This window comes from Siniperca chuatsi, linkage group LG19, assembly GCF_020085105.1.
Source record: "Siniperca chuatsi isolate FFG_IHB_CAS linkage group LG19, ASM2008510v1, whole genome shotgun sequence".
NCBI lineage: Eukaryota > Metazoa > Chordata > Actinopteri > Centrarchiformes > Sinipercidae > Siniperca > Siniperca chuatsi.
In genome coordinates, this window is record NC_058060.1 from 7,779,103 (window position 1) to 7,804,055 (window position 24,953).

A 24,953-nucleotide genomic window follows, 5' to 3' on the forward strand; every position below is an offset into this window, starting at 1 on the left:
ACGGCTGGTTCACGTCCAGTTCAGAGCTCTAATGACGTTCACCTCAGACAGAGGGGGTAATTAACGTCAAGTATTATCCTACATGACAGGCTTAGAGATGACACACACACCCACACACACAAATACAGAAAGACAGGGAGTTAGAGTGAGATCCACACAGATGGAAAAATTGAGAGGAAAAACAGGGATTAAATGACACAAAGTAAGGGACAAAACAAATACAGATGCTCTGAGATTGTATAAATCTGAAACTTCACATCAAATCCCCATACTGTGTTTTCTACTTCAGAATGAGTTATTTTTATTTAAGACTTTTTAATAATGCTTTGTTTTTTGTGTATCTGTGTGTGCGAGGACAGGGAGTTACACAAGACACTTGATGTGGATTAAAAGCCTTGGTGTATTTCCCAGAATACCTCAAGGCTCAGCTCTTACTGGATATCTATCTGGGTCTTTTGAAGCCACAACAACATCGATATTGCTTTATGTGACGTGATTGTTTGCAGATGCTAACAGACTAAAATGTCCATTGTTAGGGACTAAAAATCATGCTTGCCCACCGTTCACACCAAATAACTGAATCAAATTAAAATGCTGTAGATAAAGACAGTTGGGAGAGCCTGCAGCTGAACTTGAGAATTTCTATAAGAGATGCAGTGTTACATCATGTGTTGATACATGATATTAACTAGAAGATGCCATTTAATGTTACATTTAAAAGACACTAGATTAGGTCAGGCTCTGTTCTGATTTCATCAGATCATCTCATTGTTGCTGATCATGCTTTCCCTTCTAGATTACACAAAATCCCAGACGCATGAGTGAGAAATATAAAGGATTTACTTTGTGCGAGGAAAAAAGCACTGTGGATCTATGCTCACATTAACTAATAATGTCTGTCTGTTTTATGATGCCTTTTGCATCTAGACGTTGACAAGAATGGTATGTTCCCATTTAGTGAGGTCTTCTCTTTCAGAAAATGCTGATCCATCACGGGTACAAATCCTTACAGATTAACATGATAAATAAGACAGTTGTTAAGGAGTGTGTGCTTGTTTGTGTGTTTAGAAGGTCACACTATGAAGATTCTCTCCCTCCCCGTTCTCCCTGACCAATTTTCCTCTACTTAATTTGTGATGGGATTATCCCGGCAGTCCGAAGGGTTTGGTTGGTCCCACGTTTAATAACCAGCACCGCCACTTCAGAACAAGCCAGCCATCGATCCAGGCTGAAGAGGGAGCGAGACCATTGGGGGGGGGGCTAATAAAACGAGGCCTTAATCCAGCCCCTGTAGTGAGGGATTATGGCCAGGGCGCAGGGTCACACACCACAATTCACCACAGGGAGAGGTCAGACTCTCCAGGAGCTATTACCTCATATTGCTTTGTCCTTTATTTATCTTTCACACTCACCTTGTTGGAGGAGAAATATATTTGCTTGTATGAATCACCATAGATAAAAGCATTCCCATATATACACAGCACGAAAATCAATATTAAAGTCATTTAGTTTAGTATTAGATTGAAGAATCTTAGAAAATCTAAATGCCGTGAGGTTATGTTTGTTACAGTGTGAGCACAGCTACTGATTTTTACCATTTTTATGGCCAGAGGAACCTGCAGCACAGTTTGAAATGGGAAGGAATATATTTTTAGCAGGGGTGGAGGGCCTTGCTTCAATTACAACCAACAGTATGTGCCCACTCCACTGGTGAAAAGCACTGACATAAGCCACCATGAAAATAAACCATAAATGACTATCGTGAAGTTCAGGATGTTTCACTGTTCATCCAAAGGGCATCTTTAGTTCTGACATCACACAAAGTCAGATGACATTTCAGTTTTTTCAACAAAAATTAGAAAAACATCCACTAAAAATCGATTATAATATATACAATAATCTCAGGTTAGTGGTGTTCAAGAGATGAAATTAAACATTATTCAACATTTCAGCTCTGCTTTGCCAAACATTTATACAGAAACTGGTGATAAGTTCAGGAATGAATTACAATCCTATGACACCAGTGACAGCCCAGAAAATGGTAAATAATAATAATAATATGTCAATCATCTATTGTCAAGTTCAGCCTAAATAATGCTTGCTTCAACTATAACCGACAGTGTGTGCCCTCTTCACTGGCAAAAAGAATGAATATGAATATGAAAATAAATTCATAAATGACTTGGGTGACTAGAATATCAACCAGCTATAGAAAGGTTTAATGAACTCACCATCGTGAGGACATTTTAGTGTTCATCGAGATGGTGTCTTCAGTTCTGACACCCCACAGTGGTATGGCCTTGCAAAGCCAGACAACAAATGCTTATTTTAGGTGTTACAGATGAATGAAACATGATTTAGTATTTGCATGGCCTATTTTTGACCAAATATTTATTGAGACACTAATTATTTTTTTTTTTTTTTTTGGGGGGTAGGCTCTACCTAGGTCATAAACAACACCGACCTGCAGGACAGTTACATCCAGCTCACTTCACTTTCCCACTTTTCCCTCAAGTGGCTCTAATAACGTAGCAAAATCAACTTCCAACTTAGAGGTGAAAGAGATGGGGGTCAGCTCTAATGTATTAGCCGTGGAAGTTTCCAATCACTGAAATGGCATGAAGTAAAGAGAGAGGGTCCTTACTATACCTGGAGAGGAGGGAGCGGCCCTTCCTCCTGACTGGTTGCCAACTCAAGGTAATGGAGCTAATATCTCAGCATACTGATAAGGTTACAGAAAGGACACGCTAAGGAGGGACTCTGTATCCGTATGTGTGTTTTTGCTTGTTCTCTCACATTTTTATTCTTATGATGACCAAATTACAGGGATAGAAAAAATTGCAAAATCCTGTGAGTAGATTCTGCCACTCCTCACTTCTACAAGGGATTATATTAGAGTTAGACCAAAGATTAGTTAGGCTTAGACATGGGTATTAACGTTGTGGTACAGTGTTGTATTCTGGCATTTTCAGAGGAATTTATGAGAGTATAGCTGAGGTTTGTTTCCCACTTAATGACAAGAGGATAATTACGAACTGGCTTTTGGTTAGCAAAAATGACTTTACATACAAGCGCAGAGGACTCATGGATCACTTTTAGACTTGTCTTACTTGAATCAGTGTCCAGCACTGAAGAAATCAAACCAAGTAAGATGGAAACACTTTTAACACTGTTAAAAGTCTGTCCCTCAGGATTAAAGGAAGCTAGAGCTTCTTTCTAGACGCAGAACCCCAAATAATTCAGAATTCAATGTTGTCGTGACTCTTACTTTTTCTTGACTGGAACACCATTTGCTCCAATATCACTGATTTTATTGACAACTGAAAGCAACAAGCTGAAGCCTGTTCTCTTGAGGTTGTCAAAATGTCTAGGAAAATCAAGAAATCTTTAACTTAAAGGGTAAATATAAGCAAACTCACATAGGGCTCAAAACTGCTCTTTCACTAATCTCTGTGGTTTGAAACTTTCAGGCACGGTGTTGCAGCAGGTGTTTGTCATCAGCTGTCAAACCTGCTATAACGTCACTAATTGAGGTATGGCCACAAGTGCAACATGCTTAGGAGTTTGACACAATAAGCAGTGCAACAGCAATTTCTTTTCTGTGGATTTACGCATTAATCAGAATATGAGGGTGGGTTTAGGAAAAGCAGGCACAATAATAAATTACAACATAACTCCCAGAGTGTACTGAACGTCACAGATAACATGCTATAACCAAGTGTAGAATTTCCCTGTACACTGAGATGTGGGTTAGAGGTTATGGAATAAATAAAGTTAGGTCTTTACTAGTATTTAAATACAGATGTGTGCACACAATTAGATTATAGGCACTATCAGCAGACCAGGGATGAAGGCTGTCTGGTGGGTGAACTGGGTATTTTCCCTTGTGGCCTTCTGGCCCTGCCGTACTCTGAGTCCATGCTTTCACATCGACCTGATTTAAATATAAATGCCAAGCGACCATGGCTTCATGAAATGTCTAAAAGCTATTTTTTCCTAGGCTACTTTGAATACTTCAAGCCTGGGCCAGTTCAGTGTCTGAATAAATTATGGCAGTGAGCCATTTTACTCTCTTCTCCAACCACTGACTACATATTGATGTCCCTCGTGTGCAGCGAGGGGGATTTCCACTGAATACACCCTGACCTGAATCATCCACAAGGGGACAAAAAATTCCATTTTTGAGCGGAGCAAGACAGTTCTGAAGTGGTGGGAACCAGTACTGTGGAGAAGGAGCTGAAATATGTAGAAGACTTAAATAGGACGCTGGTCAACCGAAGGCCAAACAGGGTCGAGAACACCACTCAGACTGCTTCTGTGAAGTGTTTAGCAAACTCTAATCTGATGTAATGTCAGAGAGTGAGACGAGACAAACTTTGAATAAACATCAACTGCTGACCTTTACCAAGAGCGGAAGATGAAATCCAATAGATGGATGGATGGATGGATGGAAAAGCACTTTAAAGCAAAGGGGGCAGTTACGAAAACAAAAACCCTGCTTGGCTTTAGAGCTAAGTGCCCAAATGTCTATACATTGTGTGTGTGTGTGTGTGTGTGTGTGTGTGTGTGTGTGTGTGTGTGTGTGTGTGTGTGTGTGTGTGTGTGCTTCTATGCATATGTATGTTGTATAAATTTGTATGTGCAGACCTGTGTTGTGTTTCATTCTAGACCCAGACCTCAAATACTGAATCAGTGAATAAACTATATATTAAAATGCTACAGTTCTGTCTTGGGAAACAAAAACAGCCCATCATTCTGTGTCTTTAGGCTTATAAAGAATTCACTCATAAGGTTTGTCTACTTTCTATTTACCAGTGCACCACTGAGCTGGTACACACACAAAAGGACATGTTTGTAGAGAAATCAAAACAAGTCCTGGCTTTGTCCACCATACTGTTTACAGGATCTAAGGTGAAGATCTTCACACAGCAGCCTGCTCTCGCAAACTGGCCTAAAATATCACTTGACTGGCTGTGCAGCCTCTGTAGGAAAGAATCTCCACCTCTTTTGATGGTTGCTACAACTGATGCATCTCTGTGCCAGATCTATATATCAGGGTCATCTCTTCAAAACAATATGTGAAGACTAAGCATCTCATCTAATGTTTAATTTGATTATTTTACAATTAAATAGGGATGTAAACATGTATCCAGGAATTTCTATTGAGTTCAGAATCTGTCCCCTCCTTAATAACAAACTTAATATGTCAATCATATTACTTCTGGTGTTGGGTATGATGTCCCATCACAGTCCCTGAGTCAAACACTAGAACAGGAGAGCTGTATTCCCACAAGGTTGCTGAGTCAGCCATCCTGTTTTCATTTTTGAAAATAGAGAGAGACAGAGACTGATTCTTTTCCCCTGACAGAAAGACAATGGAGAGGAGAGGATGTCAGCCTTCCTCAAGTCCTCCGAGATGAGGCCTCCAGTAGCAGACACCTAGACACTTCAACAACAATAACACAATGTGTGTGTGTGTGTGTGTGTATGTGTATGAGCTGCTCTCAGACTGTTTCCCCAGACAATGAAGATCTCAGGAGTGGAGGAGTGGAGGAGTGGAGTTCACTCCCCAAATCAAACCTGACTCATCTAGGTCGAGGTTCTACTCACGCAGACACTCCAGAGAGAGACACAACTAGTGTGCTAGCATATGTGTTTATGCGTTTGCATGTGTGCACATATGAATGAGTGCAAACATGGCTTTATGTGCACATGCTTCTAAAGTCTCATTTCTCTGGGCTGTTGAACAATTAATAAACATTTGGGGTCAGGCGATCATGCTTGATCTCAGAACCAAAGTTTCTTTTGCCCAGAAAGGTTTGGAAACCTTCAGCTTCACTCCTGGTTTAAATTCAGTTATACTCAGATAAAAGTTCCTGCTGTGTATACATACTGATTATATTGACATTTTTCCTTATTTTTTTTCTATTTACTGCACAATGAATTATTCTTAGTTTGTTACTTTATAATGCCTTAAGCATCCCCGCAAAATAAAACAATCTAGTTAAAATCGTATTCAAAAATGGGTTCAGCAGCCGCATTACAATACCTCAACTCTATCCCGACTTAGACCAGACTCATGGAGACTGCCCTCCACACCCAGGTCTCCAGGGAGTTGCTAATCAGCAAACCAAACAACCCTCAGTCGGCCCAGAAACAAGTCCGCAGCAGCACCTACCATGTAAACACCATTTTGTGTGTTTCTCCATTACGGCTGGTCCGGAGGTACAGGCTCTCGGAGAAAAGGGGCCATAAATCTCACTCAGCTTGATATGTGGCCAAGTCGCTCATGATTAAAAACACCGCTCTGAAAATGTCATGAGCCAGCCAGGAGTGGTAGAAGCCAGAGGCACAGCCAAAGCTACAAGGTTTGATACATTTTAGGATTCAGTTTGGTTGGCCAAAGAAATTTTGACTTCCACAGAAAATATCAAAAACCTGCCATTGCTGAGATGAATAAAGACTTCTCCCAACCCAAACCTCTTCTCACCCCTGAAATGTTATTCCAGTGTGGGATATTACTTTAGTCAACTTCAAGCGTGTCATTCTGTAAAAGCTGCAATGAAACCTGCCTCACTCTGCTTTAAATAGCTACTCAACAATTTTATTGATATGGCTTCCAATGGTGCTCCTGAGTGTCCCATTGTGTTTTGAAGAGGTTTTTGCACCCATATAAAATAGAAGATTCTGAGGGGTAACACTGAAAACTTAAAAACTGAACACAACAGGCACATGTTGTCCATAAGTAGCTACAATACAAAACTGTATGTATTGGCCTTGAGCTGTAGTAAGCGTTTGTTTCACACATGTACTAAGAAGATTTCTGATATATGTGTGAGTGTGTGTATAGCACGCATTAAAAGAGTCCTCCACAGAGTTAGCATTGCACTTCTATAACATTGTCAGACTCTCAATGGACTGTTTTTTTTTTTAACAAGGATCAAAACTGATGCAGCAGAATCAGAGATATCTTCCCTTTTATTCCACGCATTCGGAGATGCAGGTGTGTTATATTAGTAGCGGCTAATGTAGCCTCGAGCCTCTAACCTCAAGCAGTTATGAGGAGCGGGCTACAGAGGTCTGGTAAGCTCACTTGTTTCTAACTCCACACCCCCAGATAATTTTCACTTTCAAACTTGTAGTCTTCAGCCCCAACTGACGCTGACTCAAGTGACGTCACTTGAGGCAGTTTATCAGATTCAGTGCAGCCACAAAAGGCTTTATACAACTTTTTTTAACATATGCAGTAGTGCTCCCCAAGACCTGTAAACAGGGTTTGATGTGTAAAACGGTGCTGGATCACTTCATGACACAAAGAGTTTGCTTCTATATCTCTAACCATGCCTAAATGGTCACAGTCCCAGATTTAATTGTCATAGCCAATGTGTGAGCAGAAAGTGGCTGATGGCTGATGAGTGAGAGAATCAATTTCAGTTTCTGGCAGGTCAGACAGCATCTGAAGCATGGAGCTCATTCGACTGCAGTTTCCAGACAGCACGTGCACAAAATCCATATCGCAAACATTTCAGCCGCAAGAACAACTTCTTCCTCTGCTCTGAACAAAAACATCTTCACAGCTGTTCTTTTCAGCAAAAATGACAAATGCAAACTTCCACCAGATTCCCCAACTTTTTCCAAACCCTTTGATGATTTATTGGGAAAAACAGAAAGTCATTTGGTGTGTGAGATGAGAGCAGTGCTGCGGGAGGAGTGATATGGGCACTGGTGTGAGGCCTGTGTTGTTCAATGGACGAAGACATTTCTGGTTAAAAGCTGCCTGCTGGGAGCTGCCACTGAGTGCATATGTTAATCTGGAAACAGCTCACACACACTGAAATCCATTTCTTATCAGATACACACACATAACAGCATGTATGAGAAGTTTTCTGATGACTCTGCTGTGGTGGGATGCATCAGCGGTGTTGATGAGACTAAGTACAGGGCTGTGGTGGGGAACTTTGCCTCATGGTGTGAGCAGAACCATCTGCAGCTCAATGCGACAAAGTCTAAGGAGCTGGTTGTAGACCTACGAAGGGCCAAGGCACCAGTGACCCCGGTTTCCATCCAGGGGGTCAGTGTGGACAATGTAGAGGACTACAAGTACCTGGGAGTACACATGGACAATAAACTGGACTGGGCTAAGAACACTCAAGCTCTTTACAGGAAGGGCCAGAGCCGCCTCTATTTTCTGAGGAGGCTGAGGTCCTTCAACATCTGCCAGACAATGCTGAGGATGTTTTATGAGTCTGTGGTGGCCAGTGCTATCCTGTATGCTGTTGCATGCTGGGGCAGCAGGTTGAGGGTAGCGGATGCTAACAGACTCAACAAATTGATCAGCAAGGCCAGTGACATTGTGGGGGTGGAGCTGGACTCTCTGACGGTGGTGTCAGAGAGGAGGATGCTGGCCAAACTACATGCCGTCTTGGACAGTGTCTCCCACCCACTCCATGACGTGCTGGTCAAACAAAGTAGTACCTTCAGCGAAAGACTCATCCCCCCAAAATGCACCACAGAGCGCCACAGGAAGTCATTCCTGCCTGCGGCCATCAAACTCTTTAACTCCTCCCTCTAAGTGTCAGTCTGTATGACCCTAAGTCACTAAACTGGACATTGGATCATTAACATCACTGCAATACTTGAAATAATTGTGCAATATTCTCTGTTTAATATTCCGGTGCAATATACTTTGTTTTCAGTTTAAATTATTGATATTTATTAATACTTCTATTACTGCTGTGCAATATCCACTGTATCATAATCATCTTAATAAGCTACACTTAACTTGACAGTACTCATTATTGCACTATTACTTATTACTTATATTATTACATTGTATTATACCGTACATACTTATCAACCTCTAAATCCACTTTGGTACTTACACTTATTTTAGCTTTTATACTTATATCCACTTTGTACTTAATTTATCTTACCTGTATTATAGCATATTATATTTTGATTTGCTAAGCACTCTATTCCTTCTATTCTCAAGTGTGCATTGACGTGATAGTGAGCAGCTGTAACGAAAGAGTTTCCCCTCGGGGATCAATAAAGTATTTCTGATTCTGATTCTGAGGTCAGAGTAGTTTACATGCAACAAGTCAAAGCATATCAGAGAGGCGTTCTTTCCATAACGCAGAGCAGAGCGACAAAGGCAAAAACAGAAGAAAAGAACTCAGACTCAGCGCTGCTCTGCACTATGGGAAGAACTTTTTTAGAAAAAGTGAATACATGATCCTAAGAAACAGATGGTATTGTGATGTGCAGACTCTGTGTTTTGGATATGCATCACTCTGATCAGTCACGCAGTAATATGAAAGCACATGAGGTTTTCATTGAGATTTGAGGCGGGGGATGACGAGAGGGAAGCAGGAGTTTAGAAAAACTTTTTCTAGGTAGGTATGTAAAGCACCCTTGGTAGCAATAACACATGTTATTGGGCAACAAGGTGGCACAGTGTGCAGGGAAACTTTTGCTCTGTCTCACTGATAATGCTGATAATGACACCATCTCCCAAAATTCTGCTCGGATAGTGGGAGAAAGTAGTGGTTTTATGGGAATTATATGAGAGTCACAGGGTGGCTAAGAGGGTAAAGTTGCTTTGTGTAGCACTTCAACGTCAATAAATCATTACTACAGTAACTCTACACTGCTTTTTTACATTATATATCACTAGGTTGGATTTCACAGGGAATTTAGTGGATTGTGTCATGGCACCAAAAAGAGATTGTTTCACGTCTCAAAACAGGAAAAGGGTGATGGTCTTTGAGTGTAAGCATGGCTTAAGTTTCCAGAGTTTCTTGCAGTTGTCGATGGAAGTGGTAACAGGTCTCAACCGAGGTTCAAATGCTCATGTTAATGACACAACTTGACCCCGCAGCACAGTGTATAGAATGTTGAAATATGCAGGTAACTTTTCAGCAATTGCAACAGCACTTTAAGAACTGAAGCCCTGATCATGTGCTGAAAGGCATGAACTCTTTTGTCAGAGTTTTTTCTTTCACCGTTGTCTGGACACACATATTTTCTTTTAAAAAGCGTTGAAGAATTTATAAGGCTCACTCTAAATTGTGCCGTCATGCTGAGATGGAAGTTTGCTAACTATTTCATTTCTTGACACGTTTAGGTTCTCATCCACTGGACTTTTTATTTATCTTGAACAACCACCCATAGGACAATGGCCCAGGTTTGTCTCAGTTCAAAGTGTCACATCCAAAGTGTATCTGTTGTAAGCAGAACAGTAAGCTTAAACAGTAAGCTAAGTACTTGGTTGACTGGTCAGACACTGTGGCCACAGATAGAAATCAGTCTTTTTTTCCCGTCTCCTCTCAGGAGTTACTTTAAGAAAGTGAGGGAAGAAAATGAATGAACAGGGGCAAAAGAGGCAACTCCGTCTCCTACAACTCATGTTTATATACTTCTAAATTGTGAATGACATTTGTACCGCACCATAGTCATAGTGTGGTGGTTGCGGTGAATGGTGGGTGTACCTTGTGTGGTTTGGTTTAGGCAACAAAAGCGCTTTGGTTGAGGTTAGAGAGTTTAATAATGCTGTATTTGTGACAAGTGAATACTGTATTGCTATATTTTGGAGGAAAACAAATGAAATATGTTGTCAGTGAACATTTTACTGATATGTTCAGTATCAACAATTTTGGCAACTTGCCAGATACACTAATTAACAATATTTCCTCATTATGATAATAGAAAATGTGATCCAAGCAGCGTTACGTTTCCTCCCAAATGTATTTGGTTGTTTGCTTACTGTATACTAGTATACTGCATACTTGTAAAAGTCCATTAATGATGAAGCCCTCTCACAAACTTTAGTCCCACAGTTTATAATGTAACAATTTTACAAAAAACATTTAAAATGTTACTGAAACTCATTCATCCTTTTAAAAATACTTCCTAAGCTTTCTTCAGGCAAAGCTTTCTGAAAGAAGACCTCGAAACTGGTTTATCCCATTTCTTACAGTATTGCTGCCAAGATGGCAGCACTGATATCAGTTTCAAGGTATAAAGAAGAAGGTAGGTCGGGTTTAAGGTAAAATAATGCAATTGGTGTCTGAATCAATAACCATTCAGCTAGTTGTGAGCTTGCTGACAGGGCAACTTGAACCCATTCTCCATTTGAAACGTGGATCATGTCATCACCCTGCCCTAAAATCAGGGGGCGCCCAGATTTGAACTGGGGACCTCCTCATTTGCAGTCAAATGCTCTATCACATAGATATACCCTCTGACACTATTCCCAGGCCTCACTAGGGAGATACTATGATTCAGCTAGTTGTGGGTTTGATCTCTGCTACTTGACTAAATTCCACATGACAAAGACAATTTGGGCCAGCAGGCTTTAGGAAGTGGGCAGGAAATCCAACCCCTCTTGTCAACCTGCATCTGCTTTGCTAGAATAAGACAGTAAAAACGAAACCAGCCCCAGGGTGTTTTCCTGTAGCTGACCAAGTGCTGACAAATCCATGTAGAGGGTTGAAAATGAAAGGAGATTTTCCTTATGGATATCAATAAAGTATTCTTACTATTAATACAAATGTGATGCCATGACAAAAACAAAAATCTGCAACTGATCAGAGACAATGCAAGAAAGACTACTCACACAAGCTATGATTATTAGGGAGTTTGCTGCTGTTACTAATGTTTTCTCTTTTCATTCATGTGTTTCTGCTGCTTCCTGCAGGCAAATGAAAGCATCTGAACACATATTAATAATGTATAGTTCAAATCTATGCCAAATAATAGGGAGCAGCCTTTTCCTCATATCCAAACATTCCAGATCCAGAACTTCAGTCCAGTATACCAACATGTGGTTTCTAAACATTTGCATGGGTAGCATAAAGGAAGTCTGCCGGGTAGACGCTGCAGATTGTCAAATTAATTAGCCCTTAATGTTCAAATGGCTGGCAGAAACCATTCCATGAGAAAAAACAATAAATCAAGCAGAGTATGTGAAAATGTTTTGCTTTGATCAAAGCTGTGATTGTGAGCCAAAGTAAGTACTCTGAAAGTGATCATGTGTGCGGGAAGATGGGAATGTGGTAGGGGAGTGTTCTGGGATTTCCACAGCCCTTTGGGTTGGATTGTATCTTTGTGGATCTGATGAAAAACAGGAGGAGGGAGAGTCTGGGAATGACAGACTCTCTATAGCTGTGGCCAAAAGGATGCATCTATCTCTCTCATAAGCAAGCTAGGACCAGTTTCATCATTATTCACGAACACAAACTTCTTAGGTTTTACTGCATTGTGTGTTACTTAGTGAGCAATTCTCTGTGTTGGAGTGTGCAGCAAAAAGAATCCTGTTTTGTTATTTTATCTAGCACACCCATGCAGTGAGATAATTTCAATGGAATCAGTGTAAATCAACCTGTTTCAATCATTTTCTTGAAGAAAGTCCCATATTCTTGATACTTGGGGAATTATTTGCTGCTGATAAATTTCTACCTTCAAACCAAAAGTGAGTTTTAGGAAGAGAGTTACAATTTATGACTGGATAGGAGTCTACTATCACTTGTTAGGTTGGACCATTTCTGCAGCATGTCCACATTTGTGTATTTGTGGGTGTGTGTGTGCTCATTTGCGAACACATGCACTTTTAATAATGAAAGCAATTACTGTAACCTGTTCTGTCTGTCTGTATGCATGCACACAACAATGCTGTTTGCATGTATGCATTAGCATGTGTGTTCATACATACCTGTCTGCCTGCATTAGGTGTGTGTAAACATACGTGTGTTTCCAACCACATGTGGCTGCCAGCATGTGCCTGCAAATGCCTCTGAGTGCTTCCCTCACATGTGCTTTGAAGCACACAAACTTCACAAGTGACCTCCCTGTGGAAGACAATGAAACAGATGGGTGCAGGAGCGGAGAGAGGGTGGGGGCCTCTTACAAAGGGACTAATGAAGTGGGTGGAGGAGTCCAGGGGTTGTTTGTAGGTCCATTGGGATGAAGAGCCTGGAGACAAAGACATGCTAAACACCTCCAACCCTTTGTGGACGTGTCGTGCCGAGACCAGGAGGCATTGCCCTTGGCCAGTTTGACCCTCTTTTGACATGTCACACGATGTAAATGAACCACAGAGGTTCTCACTGACTAATGAGAGGGATTTTGAGTGTAGAACAATTTTTTTGCTTTAGCATCGCTGTACATGTATACTTAAATTGAAATTGAAACATTTTTAAGTTGAATAGACAGGAAATCACAAGTAATTATGCTAATTATACTGAGGCATAATCATTATAAGTGTTTCAGTGCTATGTTCTTAGATAAAGCCTAAACTGATGTGTTCTTTGTTTGAATCTTCTGCATTTTTGTTTGTGTAAAGAAATACTACAGTAGTGGAACTACTGATGTGCAGTGAACTCCATGGGTTTTTTTTTATTAACAATTGCACTTTAGCAAAACTGCTTCTGATAAATAAAGTGCTGACTGAAACTACAAGCAAGTTTCTCTTGGTTGTTGTCCTTGCTCAGATGGAAGGAGACTAAAAAAGCAAGCAGAAGGATTTGGAAGTGAAAAGGGGAGAGAAATGTAAGACCAGTATAATAATGCTAAGTTTAATGATTCTCTTTATGTTGGATTTAAGCAGTTTGGTGGGGCTGCAGTGAATTAGAATCCTCCTTAAACTTAACATTTAAAACAGACAAAAGACAGAGAGTAAATCAATGTGTTCATTAATGACACAAGGGATGACTACTGAAGAACTCAAGCTCTGATTTGGTTTATTAAATTTTTTTGGCTCTATTTCTAACTTGGCAACAGATGTGCTCTGTGATATTTTTAGTGGTCACAAAGTGAGAAAACGATACTGTGAGCATTTACTCTTTCTTTGTCTCTTTAAAAGTCACAAAAACAAGACAAGGGAAGTCTGTCTCTGCAAAGTCTCATCCCCAAGATCATCACTCAAAGCAGTGCCACTGTGAACAGGATTTGTCTCAACACTACATAAATATGTTAGCATTTACATAGTGGATAAACAACCTGCACATTAAGAGCTCTCTGAGAAATCAGAAGTGGACGAAGATGCCATATGTCAGATAGCAACAGGCAGACACATAATTCTGCTAAATGTCCTTCTGCTTAATGTCAAAGCAGACCTACAAAAACCACTGTCATTGGCTGGTAGGGTGCAAACTATAAAACGGGATGGTGGACAAGGCCTGCCGAATTTCATGTTTTACTACTGGGCAGCAAATATAAAAAAAAATACTCAGTTGGCTATATGAGGATGAATTAGACTGGATTGGAAACCCTCTCCTGTCACGCATCCTCACTTGCAGCCTTGACATGCTCTCCATTATCAGAATCAGAATCATAAATACTTTATTGATCCCCGAGGGGAAACTCTTTTGTATCTATCTCAGCAGTTAATTATTCGTCAAACACAGTTGTTTTGTCAATTCTGAAAATATGGACACAGTTCCGCAAACACAAAGTTATTCAACTTCAGTCTCTTTGGCCCGTTATGCAATAACCATCTCTTTCTAGCATCTAAACTCGACTCTGTTTGCATGATTTGGAGTAACAAAGGTATCATATCATTCAGAGACTTTTTCAGAGGCACATTTGGCGACTTAGAAAGTTTGACCAGCAAATCTAACCTGCCTCGAAATAACTTTTTCCGCTATCTCCAGGCTCAGGTTTTGTTAAGGATCATTGGGCTGGTTTTAGAGGAACCAGAAAACCCGACAGGGCTGACATCTAAGCTATACAACTACATCCTCAGATCTGACCCCCTCCACTTGCCAAAATCAAACACAAGTGGGAGGCTGAACTGGGAGTCCAGTTTCAAGACCCCTGGTGGGAAAAAACTACAGGTTAATTATTCCTCTTCTTGTGCCACTCTCAGTCTTAAACAATTTAGTCTTCCATAAAATGCATTTAAGTAAAGCTAAACTAGCAAAATACTTTCCTGGCACTAGTGAGGCCTGTAATAGATGTGCTTCTACCCCCTCTCATCTAGCACATACCTTCTGGTCATGTTCAAAATGAACAGGTTTTTGGAAAAACTTTTTCAAAATCATGTCAGAAGTCCTAGTTACAGCTATTGCACCCTCTCCACTCATGGCCATTTTTGGAGTGCTCCTTAACTACCCCGAGTTTACTAAAAAGAAATTGAATGTCCTGTCCTTTGCTTCTCTCATTGCCCGTAGATGCATCCTCCTACACTGGACATCGCCTGAGCCAGCAGCAGAATGCTCCTGACAGACTAATCTAATTTCATTCCTTAAACTGGAAAAAATTCTCTCTTAGAGGGTCGACTAAGAATTACACGGCAACCTCTCCTCTCGTATTTTCATAAAGTGTCTACAGTTCACACTGTTTAGAAATGCACTTTCTCATCATTTTGTATCCAACTGTACTTCTGTAGCAGCATCATGTACTTGAATTCTTTAAGATGCTGAACATGTTTAATTATGTACACTAGTTATATACCACATATGCTACGAAACACTAATTCATCCTGCAAAAAGTTTTCATCTGTATGGATGTCTGTTTGAACAAATATAAAACCGGACATGTTTTTAATAAAATGTCCTTCTGCTGAGTGTCTTCCGTACTGAGATGACACAAGAGTCAGTGCAAACAAACTCTGGCTCTCTTCCCATGCTCCCTGTCAGGGGGTTACGGCCAGCGACCATTTGAGTCTACTTCTGTGTGTCAGAAAGTGTAAATGACTTTGTTTCCCAATCAAGACCTCACTGCTCCTGTGTTGCTTTAAGTGTGACACAAGTGACCTGCAGAACTGATCTCAGCCCAGCTCAGGAAGTAATAAAGCAGTCAACAAACTCACTCACACACACACACACACACACACACACACACACACACTCACTCTCTCTGTCTCTCTCTCTTTCTCACACACACACACACATTTGTTTCACTATCTCCATGCGGGACAGTCATTGACATAATGCTTTCCCTAGCCCCTTACCCCTTAACCTTAACCTAATTGTAACCTGAACCCTAAAACCAAGTCTTAACCCTCAAAAAGCGGTCTCTACCCATGGGGGACCTCAATTTTTGTCCCCACAGTGACAGAAGTCCCCATAGGTTAGTGTGCATTCAAGTCTCCACCGGGATATAAGAACATGAAACACACACACACACACAACTCCACATGATTTAGCTGTCTAGCTATGGCTTTATTAGGATCCTGGCAGAAGTAATAATAGGAATAATACTGGTAGCACATTCCCAGTGGTGCTGAGTGGAGACTTTTACCAGTCCAAGCACTTCACACTTCATTACCAAAACACTGTCTTCACCATTTAACAGTGCCGGTCGTTGCAATAAATAGCTATAAGAAGCCCTGGATGATATTATGACAGTATGAGTGTTTTTATGACTAATATTCCCAGTGACTGTGAACTGAACGCCCACTCCTCAGCAGTTTAAAGACCCATCCTGAGCACTCCCTCTCTCCCTCTCTACAAGCGTGAGTATGATTAAGAGTTGACATAACAAATAGCCTCTCCACTAACTCAGGTAGAGAAAGGCAGTTCATAGTCTCACGAGAGTCGGTGGGTTTAAAAGTGTTTTCAGCTTGCTAATGATGAGCTTGCAAGCCCAACATCCTCACTGCTGAGTGTGTACTCAACACTGAAGCTACTTTGAGAGGTGTGATGCACAGTTGGAGTGGTTGCGGTCCGTTGAACCAGAAGGGTTGAGTAGATATATGAAGGGCCACCATGACATAAACACATCCCTCCTCTTGTCTATATTCCTACACTGGCAAAACATTGTGATTCCTTGCAATATTGTAAATTCATCCTGATAGGTCCATTGGAACAACAGTACTGTGCTTACATAGCCACGTACAGTGTAACACAGGGGGATGCATCAGTGAAAATCAAACACGTAACTTGCGTAACACGTTTTTTTTGTTGAATCAGAGGTAAATAAATCTTCAGTTCTTGTTCAGTGTTTGCTGAGAGGATGAGCCTGTCATGACAAGTGTGTCATGATGATGGATAGTGGCATGGCACTGCAGAGGAGGAAAGAGAAACAGAGAGTCCTAAAAAAGACTATATCATCACCTCTTTTTAAAGCCAAATATAATAGAGAGAAGGGAAAAAAGAGAAAATTTAAGCTCACCAGTTGAGAAATTGTGGCCGGTTTCTTGGCAATTCCATTGCCTGTAATGATAAAACTCAGTGAGGAATGGAGGGTGTTTCTTAGATTCATTCTGCTCTGCCGTTTTGTTTTTATAGAAACCAGCTTTATAAGGGTAGGTAGTAGGGGAGGGTGTAAGTACTTCACAGCTAATTTTGTTGCTATGTACTGTAACACCTTGTAGTCCATTAGCCAACAGTCCGTGGACCCAAAAGTGGATCACCAACCAGCCCCCAAGGGCCCCAAAAGGTTCACCCAGGGTCCTGCCTTATTATTTAATTTTTTGACCCTTTTTTGTAGAGGTTGCCTCCCAGAAACACTGTCACCACAGTGCTTCAAGGACCAAGGGAGGGGCCATCTGTCAAATTCCAGTTTAAGACCTTTATTATTTTAGTTTATTCCCTAATAAAGTTGTGTTGAAGCAGATTACAACAAAGTGACTGACGCACAGAAAACCTTGCTCCAGTTAGTTGTATTCCAACATGGGAGAACTGGTTGGTTTCTGTGCAAATAATGAAGCAGCCATGTATAGTCTGCTGTGTGCTTGATAGGAACTAGGAAGCAACAGGGTACATACAAAATACAGAGACAATAACAAGTGGGGGGTCAATGGTCAATGCTAATTTTTGCCTTGGAGCCCCATAACAGGTTAATCCAGCATGCACAGACCAGCACAATGCCTTGTTAGTGATAGTAACTGTTCAAGGCTACCAACAAGTCTAGCAAGGATTGTACTACGGCATTGTGACAATTAGATAACACAACGATGAAAACAAATAAAGCTGACAAACAGCTAAACTTGACATGGATCAGTACCCATACAACAATATAGTCCTGGGCTATGTCCTATGTACTGTAAATTAAGGCTAAAGTTGTTATAACAAAGCTATGACATTTGCTAAGATTCTAAGAACTTTAATGCAAGGGAAAGGCAGAAGAAGATGACAGACAGAGCCGACGTGATGTGGGTTAACCATCAGACAAGACTAATCAGCAGATGCACACTGCCACCGTTATCAACTATGTGATTCTTCCGATATCTAAGCCCCTAGATCGTACTGCGTCACCTGCTCACCGCTGAAGTGAGAGATTGAAGAGGTAGTTCTAGACCAGAGAGAGTTAGAGAGAGAGGGCAGATGAGAATGATAAGTATCAGTGCCTGCTATCAGACCTAGCTGCATGTGGTTCCAAACCTAAACCTGGTAGTTTATCTATAATTGGCAATCACTGCCTTTGGAAGTCACCCAAACCTACTGGGAGAGCCCATGATGGGGGGGCAGTCCACTTCTTTAGCATTAAACCTGAGATGGAGATCTTAAAAAGAAAAAGTACGCTGAAAGAATACTTCATACACTATCTCAGAACAGCTGCCTATGAGAACTAATGTCTTTAATTGAGCAGCTTTGTGTTTTTAAAAAGTTTGGCAGTTTACAATAATGCCAACCTGCACATCAGACACTATGTACACGTATGTGTGTTGTCAGTGTCACTGTGCATCTCTTCTGTAGTGACTTTTATATGGCCTTGGCTGGCGGTAGGGAGGCAGACCACTAAGCCAAATTGATTAGATGACGGCACTCCTCTACGAAGGTGCTCCCCCCACCCCATCTCACCAGGCAATCGCTCTAATGGCCTCACAGCAACCCTGTCACCGCAGAGCTTCAAGGACCAAGGGAGCAGAGATTCAAGGACCACAGGACCAGGTCAGTGGAGGAATGGACAATTTGTCCCCACATTGGTCTTCTTTAGGGATAGAAGTGCCAGAAGGCTAGTTTGTCTTGGCTGGGGCTGAAGTTTGTAAAAGTGGCCACAGTGTAAATGGCAAAATGATGTTATCTGTAGATATTTTTGTTTGATCTGTACATTGGCAGGGGGTCAGTCAAGGAAGTATCACTGCAATCACTGTGATCTCCTGTTAGTGTTTTAAAGCCACTCCACATCAATGTCAGTGTAGTTTTAACCTCTGTCAATAGCACTTGAGCATCTCCCATTTCCTGATTGTGTATCCTGAGCAATTGCCATTGAACCTATAAAAACTTAAGAATAAAAACAATCACATAACAGTAGTAATCTATGAAAGTCAAGTTGAAGGAAGAATCAGAATCAGAATCAGCTTAAATCAGGTTTACGAGGAATTTGCTTTGGTATTTTGGTGCCTGACAATAAAGATAATAGAAATATAAAGTATAAAGAAACATAAAGCAAGTACTGCAGGTCAAGAATTGTAACTATAAAACTGACAATAAGATGTTCAAGAATATTTTTAAAAATTTAATAATAATTTATTAATAAATAATAAAGAATATGTACAATATAACTATATGTTATTTCAATTACAGTGTGTGCAGAAAGTCCGGTATCGATCCACACAACCACGTCTCCGTGAAGCATTAAATGGAAGATGAATAAAAGTCTCTGTTTTTCCTCACCAGTAGCTGAAGTTCATCTAGTTTATTGCACAGTGAGCGCATGTTGGAGAGAAATATTCCCGGTAATGGTGTGTGATGTCCGCGCCGGCGGAGCCTATGTCCATACTTGAGAGACTGTCAAGAAACTGTTTAAACATAGGAAAACTTTCACAAATGTCCACCTGACTGCCAGTAATTTAAATCAACTCTGTGTCAAATAAAAGGACCCCTGTAAAACTCTTTGAGCAACAAAGAACAGAACATTGAATTTTGAAGCTACAAGTACCATTAAGTCCATCCAGTGTTAATTTAAAGTTTCAGACATTTTCTCTTACTTCTGAAAGATTAGAATTTAGTGGTGAGTAGAGGCAGAGGCAGCTCCTGCGTCTGTATAATTACGAGAAAATTACATTCATTATTGTAATTTACATCTCATCTCCAATCCAATTATTAGCAGTTTGACCTGCACAGAACATGTTAGCGTGGAAATCTAAAATGGGCTCCCAAGGGGGAGGCAAGGGAGAGGTGGAGGACAGAAAGAAAGCGAGAGGGAGAGTTTGGGACTTTGGGAGTGGTAGGAGGAGAAAAAACAATCAATATGGCTCTATAAGATGATGATTTTAAATAGCCATAATTCTCTGCCTCAGAGCACAGGTGCCAAGGGCACCGCTGTAACACTTTGATGTCTGATATGCAATATTGCTGCCAGTAATTTGCTCATCTGCATCTCTGGAGGGACCATCGCCTGTCTGTCTTGTTCATCTGCCTGACCGCGTATGCGTGTGTTGCCAGTCAGTCTGTCTGTCCGTCCGGCTGTCTCTCCATCTCTTAAAATTCTTATTTACTACACACACTTTTGATGTACTTTTGGAATGGAAATTGGAACTTGTAAGTGGAGAAGAGTCAGTGTGCATTATACATAGTCTCCAAGGAACAAACATATCCTGTAAACAATGCAATCTCATTTTTATTTCAATTTTTTTATCTTGTTGGTAATACCGCTCTTTTGTAAACTACCACTGAACAAAACATCATTGGCCTTACCTGCCTCACTGCCTATTCAGTCATAGGTCCAGCCCCCTGTCTCTCTTTCTTACCTATCTTCTTCATTATCTCTGACAAAGAGCTACAGATATCCCCATCACCATGAAAGACGCAGTTGTGTAGGAAGCAATCAGTTCTTCTGTTTTGCCACAATCTTGTCATATTTCTTGAATGCAAAACGTACAATTTACAGGGCATGCGGGCTTAGAAGTGTGTGTTTGTGTGGGTGGAGGGACAGAGTTTTCATAACTCTCCATTGTGGTATCGGAATGAAAATACGTGTAACATGACAGGCTTGCCACTGTGAAAAACTGCAAGTCCCAATATCAGAATCAGAAATACTTTATGAGCTAAAGCTCAAACAATTCCTTAACTTTTAATTCATTACTTTATTAATTCATCAATTAATTACCTTAATTCATACTTTTTTATTTGAGGTTAGAGGTTCAGCTACACAACAGCAGATTGGAGCAATTTCCTAAAATGATCCCTACTCACTCGCCCTTCACTATGAACTCTACCTCAGAATGAAGTCACATTCAGAGCTGTGGAGGGCAGCAAGAGGGTATCAATAAGCGCATTTTCCGGCACCTGCATTTTCCGGCACCTGTGCATCCCCTTAGGGATAGAGCTGCTGTTTGAGGATTTTATTGTCCACTTCCACTGCACACAAACTGGTTTGGGACAGCCCTTAATAAGGCGAACCCTCCATGCAAACATGCACACAGAGGCGGGGGTAGGGGCCAATTTGGGATTGAGCCAGGGATTCATTGCCTTTGCCTTGTTCAAGGACGCTTTAACAGGGACGAGGCTTCCAACAGAGCCTTAAATCTAGTTTGTCCAATGGAAGGATGGTGTTTTAAGTCAACCTTCCATCACATATGAACAGTTTTAGAAGCTACTCAGCACTGCTGCATGTGTGTGAGCGATGAAAGACACCAACATATCTCTCAGAAACCTAGTCAATGCTTCAAATGCATTTGTTTGAAGCAAGTTGACAGCAGGTCAGATAGCTTTAAACAAACCTGCCTCTCACGCTGTGCTACTGGTTTACTTTCAAATTGCCACTGCACCATTCTCTGGAACAATTTCCACAGTCTAACAGGCAGGTTGAGGGAAGCCGGGATGCGCTCTTATGTTAGGGCAGGGGAGTCAAGTCTACTGTTCATTCATGTGCATGTGTGAGTGTTGAGTCCATGCCCGTATGTGAGTTCTGGTTTGAATGTCTTAGATGTCCTTTGAAGTTTAAGACAGCTCTGCATCAGCTCACTGGTTCCACTTCATGGGACGTGAATATGTGGACATGAGCAACATCTGAGCCACTGACTTGTGTGTGCCATTATCTGGTTGTGTGTGCATGTCCACCTTGCACTGGCATGTGTGCTCTTGCTCATGCATGACTGAGTACCCAACTGTGTCTCATTTCCTTCCGTCGTCTCAGTTTCTACCTGTCTGTCTAAGCCAGGCCATTCCCTGGACACACTCTCTGTCTTGACAGACAACTCCACACGATACACCTGAAACGTGTCAAGTAAACCAGACCCTGGCCAGTTTGTTATAGAGTAGAAAAAGTTTACTTATTGCATTTTGGTATTGTTTCAGTCAGGTTCCCTCCATCCAGTTACAAGCAAACCAAAACTCATAAACAGAAGTCCCATGACTCGCATATATTTATTGGTAAACTGTAATCCCTCTGTCTTATATCCAACATTCTGACAGCCTGGGAGATTCAAAACAATAATATACCTTAGCTTGGTCAAATGTTTTGCTGTGATTTAGCTTTTCTGATCTTTATACCATTAACACAAAGAAATTGTTGAATATGTGAAACAGTTCAGAATTTGGTTCTTTTTGTTATGCTCGGCTTTCCGTAGCAACTTTTAGCTTTCAGATGTCAGCTTTCATGTCCCTGACCTTTAAAGCCTTACGTTTTGAATTCCTGCCGGTGGCATAGATTTCCGTATCCTTCTTTAAAAAAGCACAGCACAGGCCTTCAGGTACTAGTCATGCTGATGCACATTTTTCTTTTTTTTGCATCAGAACACTGCTTTTTCTGCATGTTCTACTGTTCTGCTCAACATATCAGTTGCTTTTTTCTAGAAGGTAAAAAATTCACTTCATTTGAAAAACCGCAAAACAGCAATGTCTCTTTCCAGAAATCATGACCCGATTACTCACAATAATCCAGAGACCTTGCTGTTTCATGTATTAACTTTTTTCTTTCTACCGATAGTTCCTACATGAAACTGCTCACAACAAGGTCTGTGGATTATCTTGACTAACCAGGTCTGCACTTTGAGCACCACAAAGCTAGTGCCATCTAATTCCATTATATTCTAAAAAGGCAGACATCTCTACGGCCGATATCTCCAAAACTCGGCAACTCGCACCAAAATAATCTAGAAGGATAAATAGTACTACAGGTAAGAGGAAAACATGTATTTTTGATTTTGAGGTGAACTGTCCTGTTAACATTTGTTAATGCAACAATGACGATAGCTTTGTTTTAAGGTCACAGTAGTGGACTATTAGTGGTAATGGTAATTTCATGATAATATTTTCATTGGACTCACTGGATCGCAGAGCAGACGGAGTGACCTCAATCTCACTGTTGACCTGGTAGGGCTGGAAGGCTGATGCCGAACTCATATCACTGGCGAAGGGTTCGGGACTCTGCGTACCTGTGGAGCTGGCACTGGTACCGTCACCTCCATTGTGAGGATCCTGCTCTTCATATACTGCTACCAGCTGGAGAGCGAGGGAAAAACACGTGTTTGTGTATTAGTGTGTGTTAAAGAGAGACAGAAATGTTACCAGTATCCACATATGCAGTAAATATGGGTTTTTATGTCTAACTTTTTTGTGAGTCTAGTCATGGGTGTGTGTCCATACGTGCACATGTACTGTATACAAGTGTGTGTATGTTTTGTAATTTCACATTCAGGTAATCTGCCTCTCTCTCTCTCTCTCTCTCTCTCTCTCTCTCTCTCTCAGTCTAATCTTGCAATAACTGCAGTCATGTAGCGTGGGGTGTTCTGGGTTGCCAGGTTTGGCTCCCACAGTGAGCAGCTGCTCCATGTTGCCACGTTTCCCAGGCCAGATAGGGAGAACTCCCCATAGTATCCCGTAATTATCAGAGTCTGACACACACTGCTCATGACTACAGCCAACTTGCCTACTTAACAAGAGAGGGACAGCAGCCTGGATTATGGTGTGAGAGAAACTAGACTCTGTTTCCTTTTTCACCAGGATAAAGAAAATTAGATCAGCCAATGCTGATTGACTACATACGAGTCTTATTCTTAGGCTCCTGGACTGAAACACACACACATACAGAGAGAGAGAGAGAGAGAGCAATGAAAGCATACAACCTGTAGTGGTGGAGTGGAGGTAACAGTGCCAAGTGGTTTGTATTGCCAGCAAAACCTGTTACTAACCCTCTCACAAGAAGATTAACCTCTTATTCCATCCAGACAGAGCAATCAGAGAGCAGCAGCCTGATACACACCATGCTATACAGAACAATAGTATGTATATTACAGACTTGAGATGAATCCCTTTTCATGTCTTTGTGCTACCTGCAAATCTATGTAATGGAAGGCCATGGATGTGGAGAGAGCAACCAACAAAGAAAGCATTAGTCGCCGTTGGGAGCAAACAGCTTTCATGTATCCCGCATTGCATTTGTCTGAAAGGTAAAAATAGCACAAATGTTTTTCCATGTACTTGCTGTTTTTCATCACCCCAACGCAGGGAAATCTGCATATAAACAAGTTTAGAAGCCCCTGCTCTTCTTTCTGATTTAATTCATATGCAGAGGATGATGCTTAAGTGTGTATGTGTTTGTGTATCTGCATTTGAATTTATGCCTTTCTGTGAGTATGCCCATGTGGTTTACTGTTGCCGTAATTCACGGCGACATCTCTCACGCTGGCTTTACACAATTAAAGCAGACTACATTTTTTCCTCCTAAGATGTTTCCTCGCATCGCGATGCCGTCTCTGAGATGTACTCTATCACTGAAGGTTTTACCTATTTCACTCTAATCACGTTCCATTCCGATCTTGAAATTACATTCCTCAGGTTGTAAGGGTTTATCACAAATTTGCTCAGTGCACCAGAGAGGCAATCAAAGAGGAGAAAGATCCAGTGCTACAAAATATGAAGGCCTTAATATTAGAAATCAGGCAGTTTGAGGAGGTAATTTGCTGACGGTTTACTTATTGATAAATGTGTAAATTCACATGTGTTAAGGCATGAATAGGTACTTTGCTTTGTGTTTAAGGGCAAACAGTTAATGGGCAAAATCAGTATAAACATTGATACATTTTGCAAGCGGTGTTTCCTTGATGCAAGTTGGGTAATCCG

At 41.1% G+C, this 24,953-nt stretch overlaps 1 protein-coding gene across 6 annotated transcripts in view; it reads right to left on the bottom strand.

Annotated features, from left to right (window-relative positions):
* The window catches only part of LOC122866596 (partitioning defective 3 homolog), a 344,331-nt gene that overhangs the window by 210,724 nt on the left and 108,654 nt on the right, over window positions 1–24,953 (bottom strand). For all 6 annotated transcript variants that reach the window (XM_044176448.1, XM_044176445.1, XM_044176446.1 and 3 more), the window contains exon 3: window positions 23,159–23,333. In XM_044176448.1, the coding sequence (XP_044032383.1) occupies window positions 23,159–23,333 (175 nt within the window). The remainder of the gene's footprint in view (window positions 1–23,158; window positions 23,334–24,953) is intronic.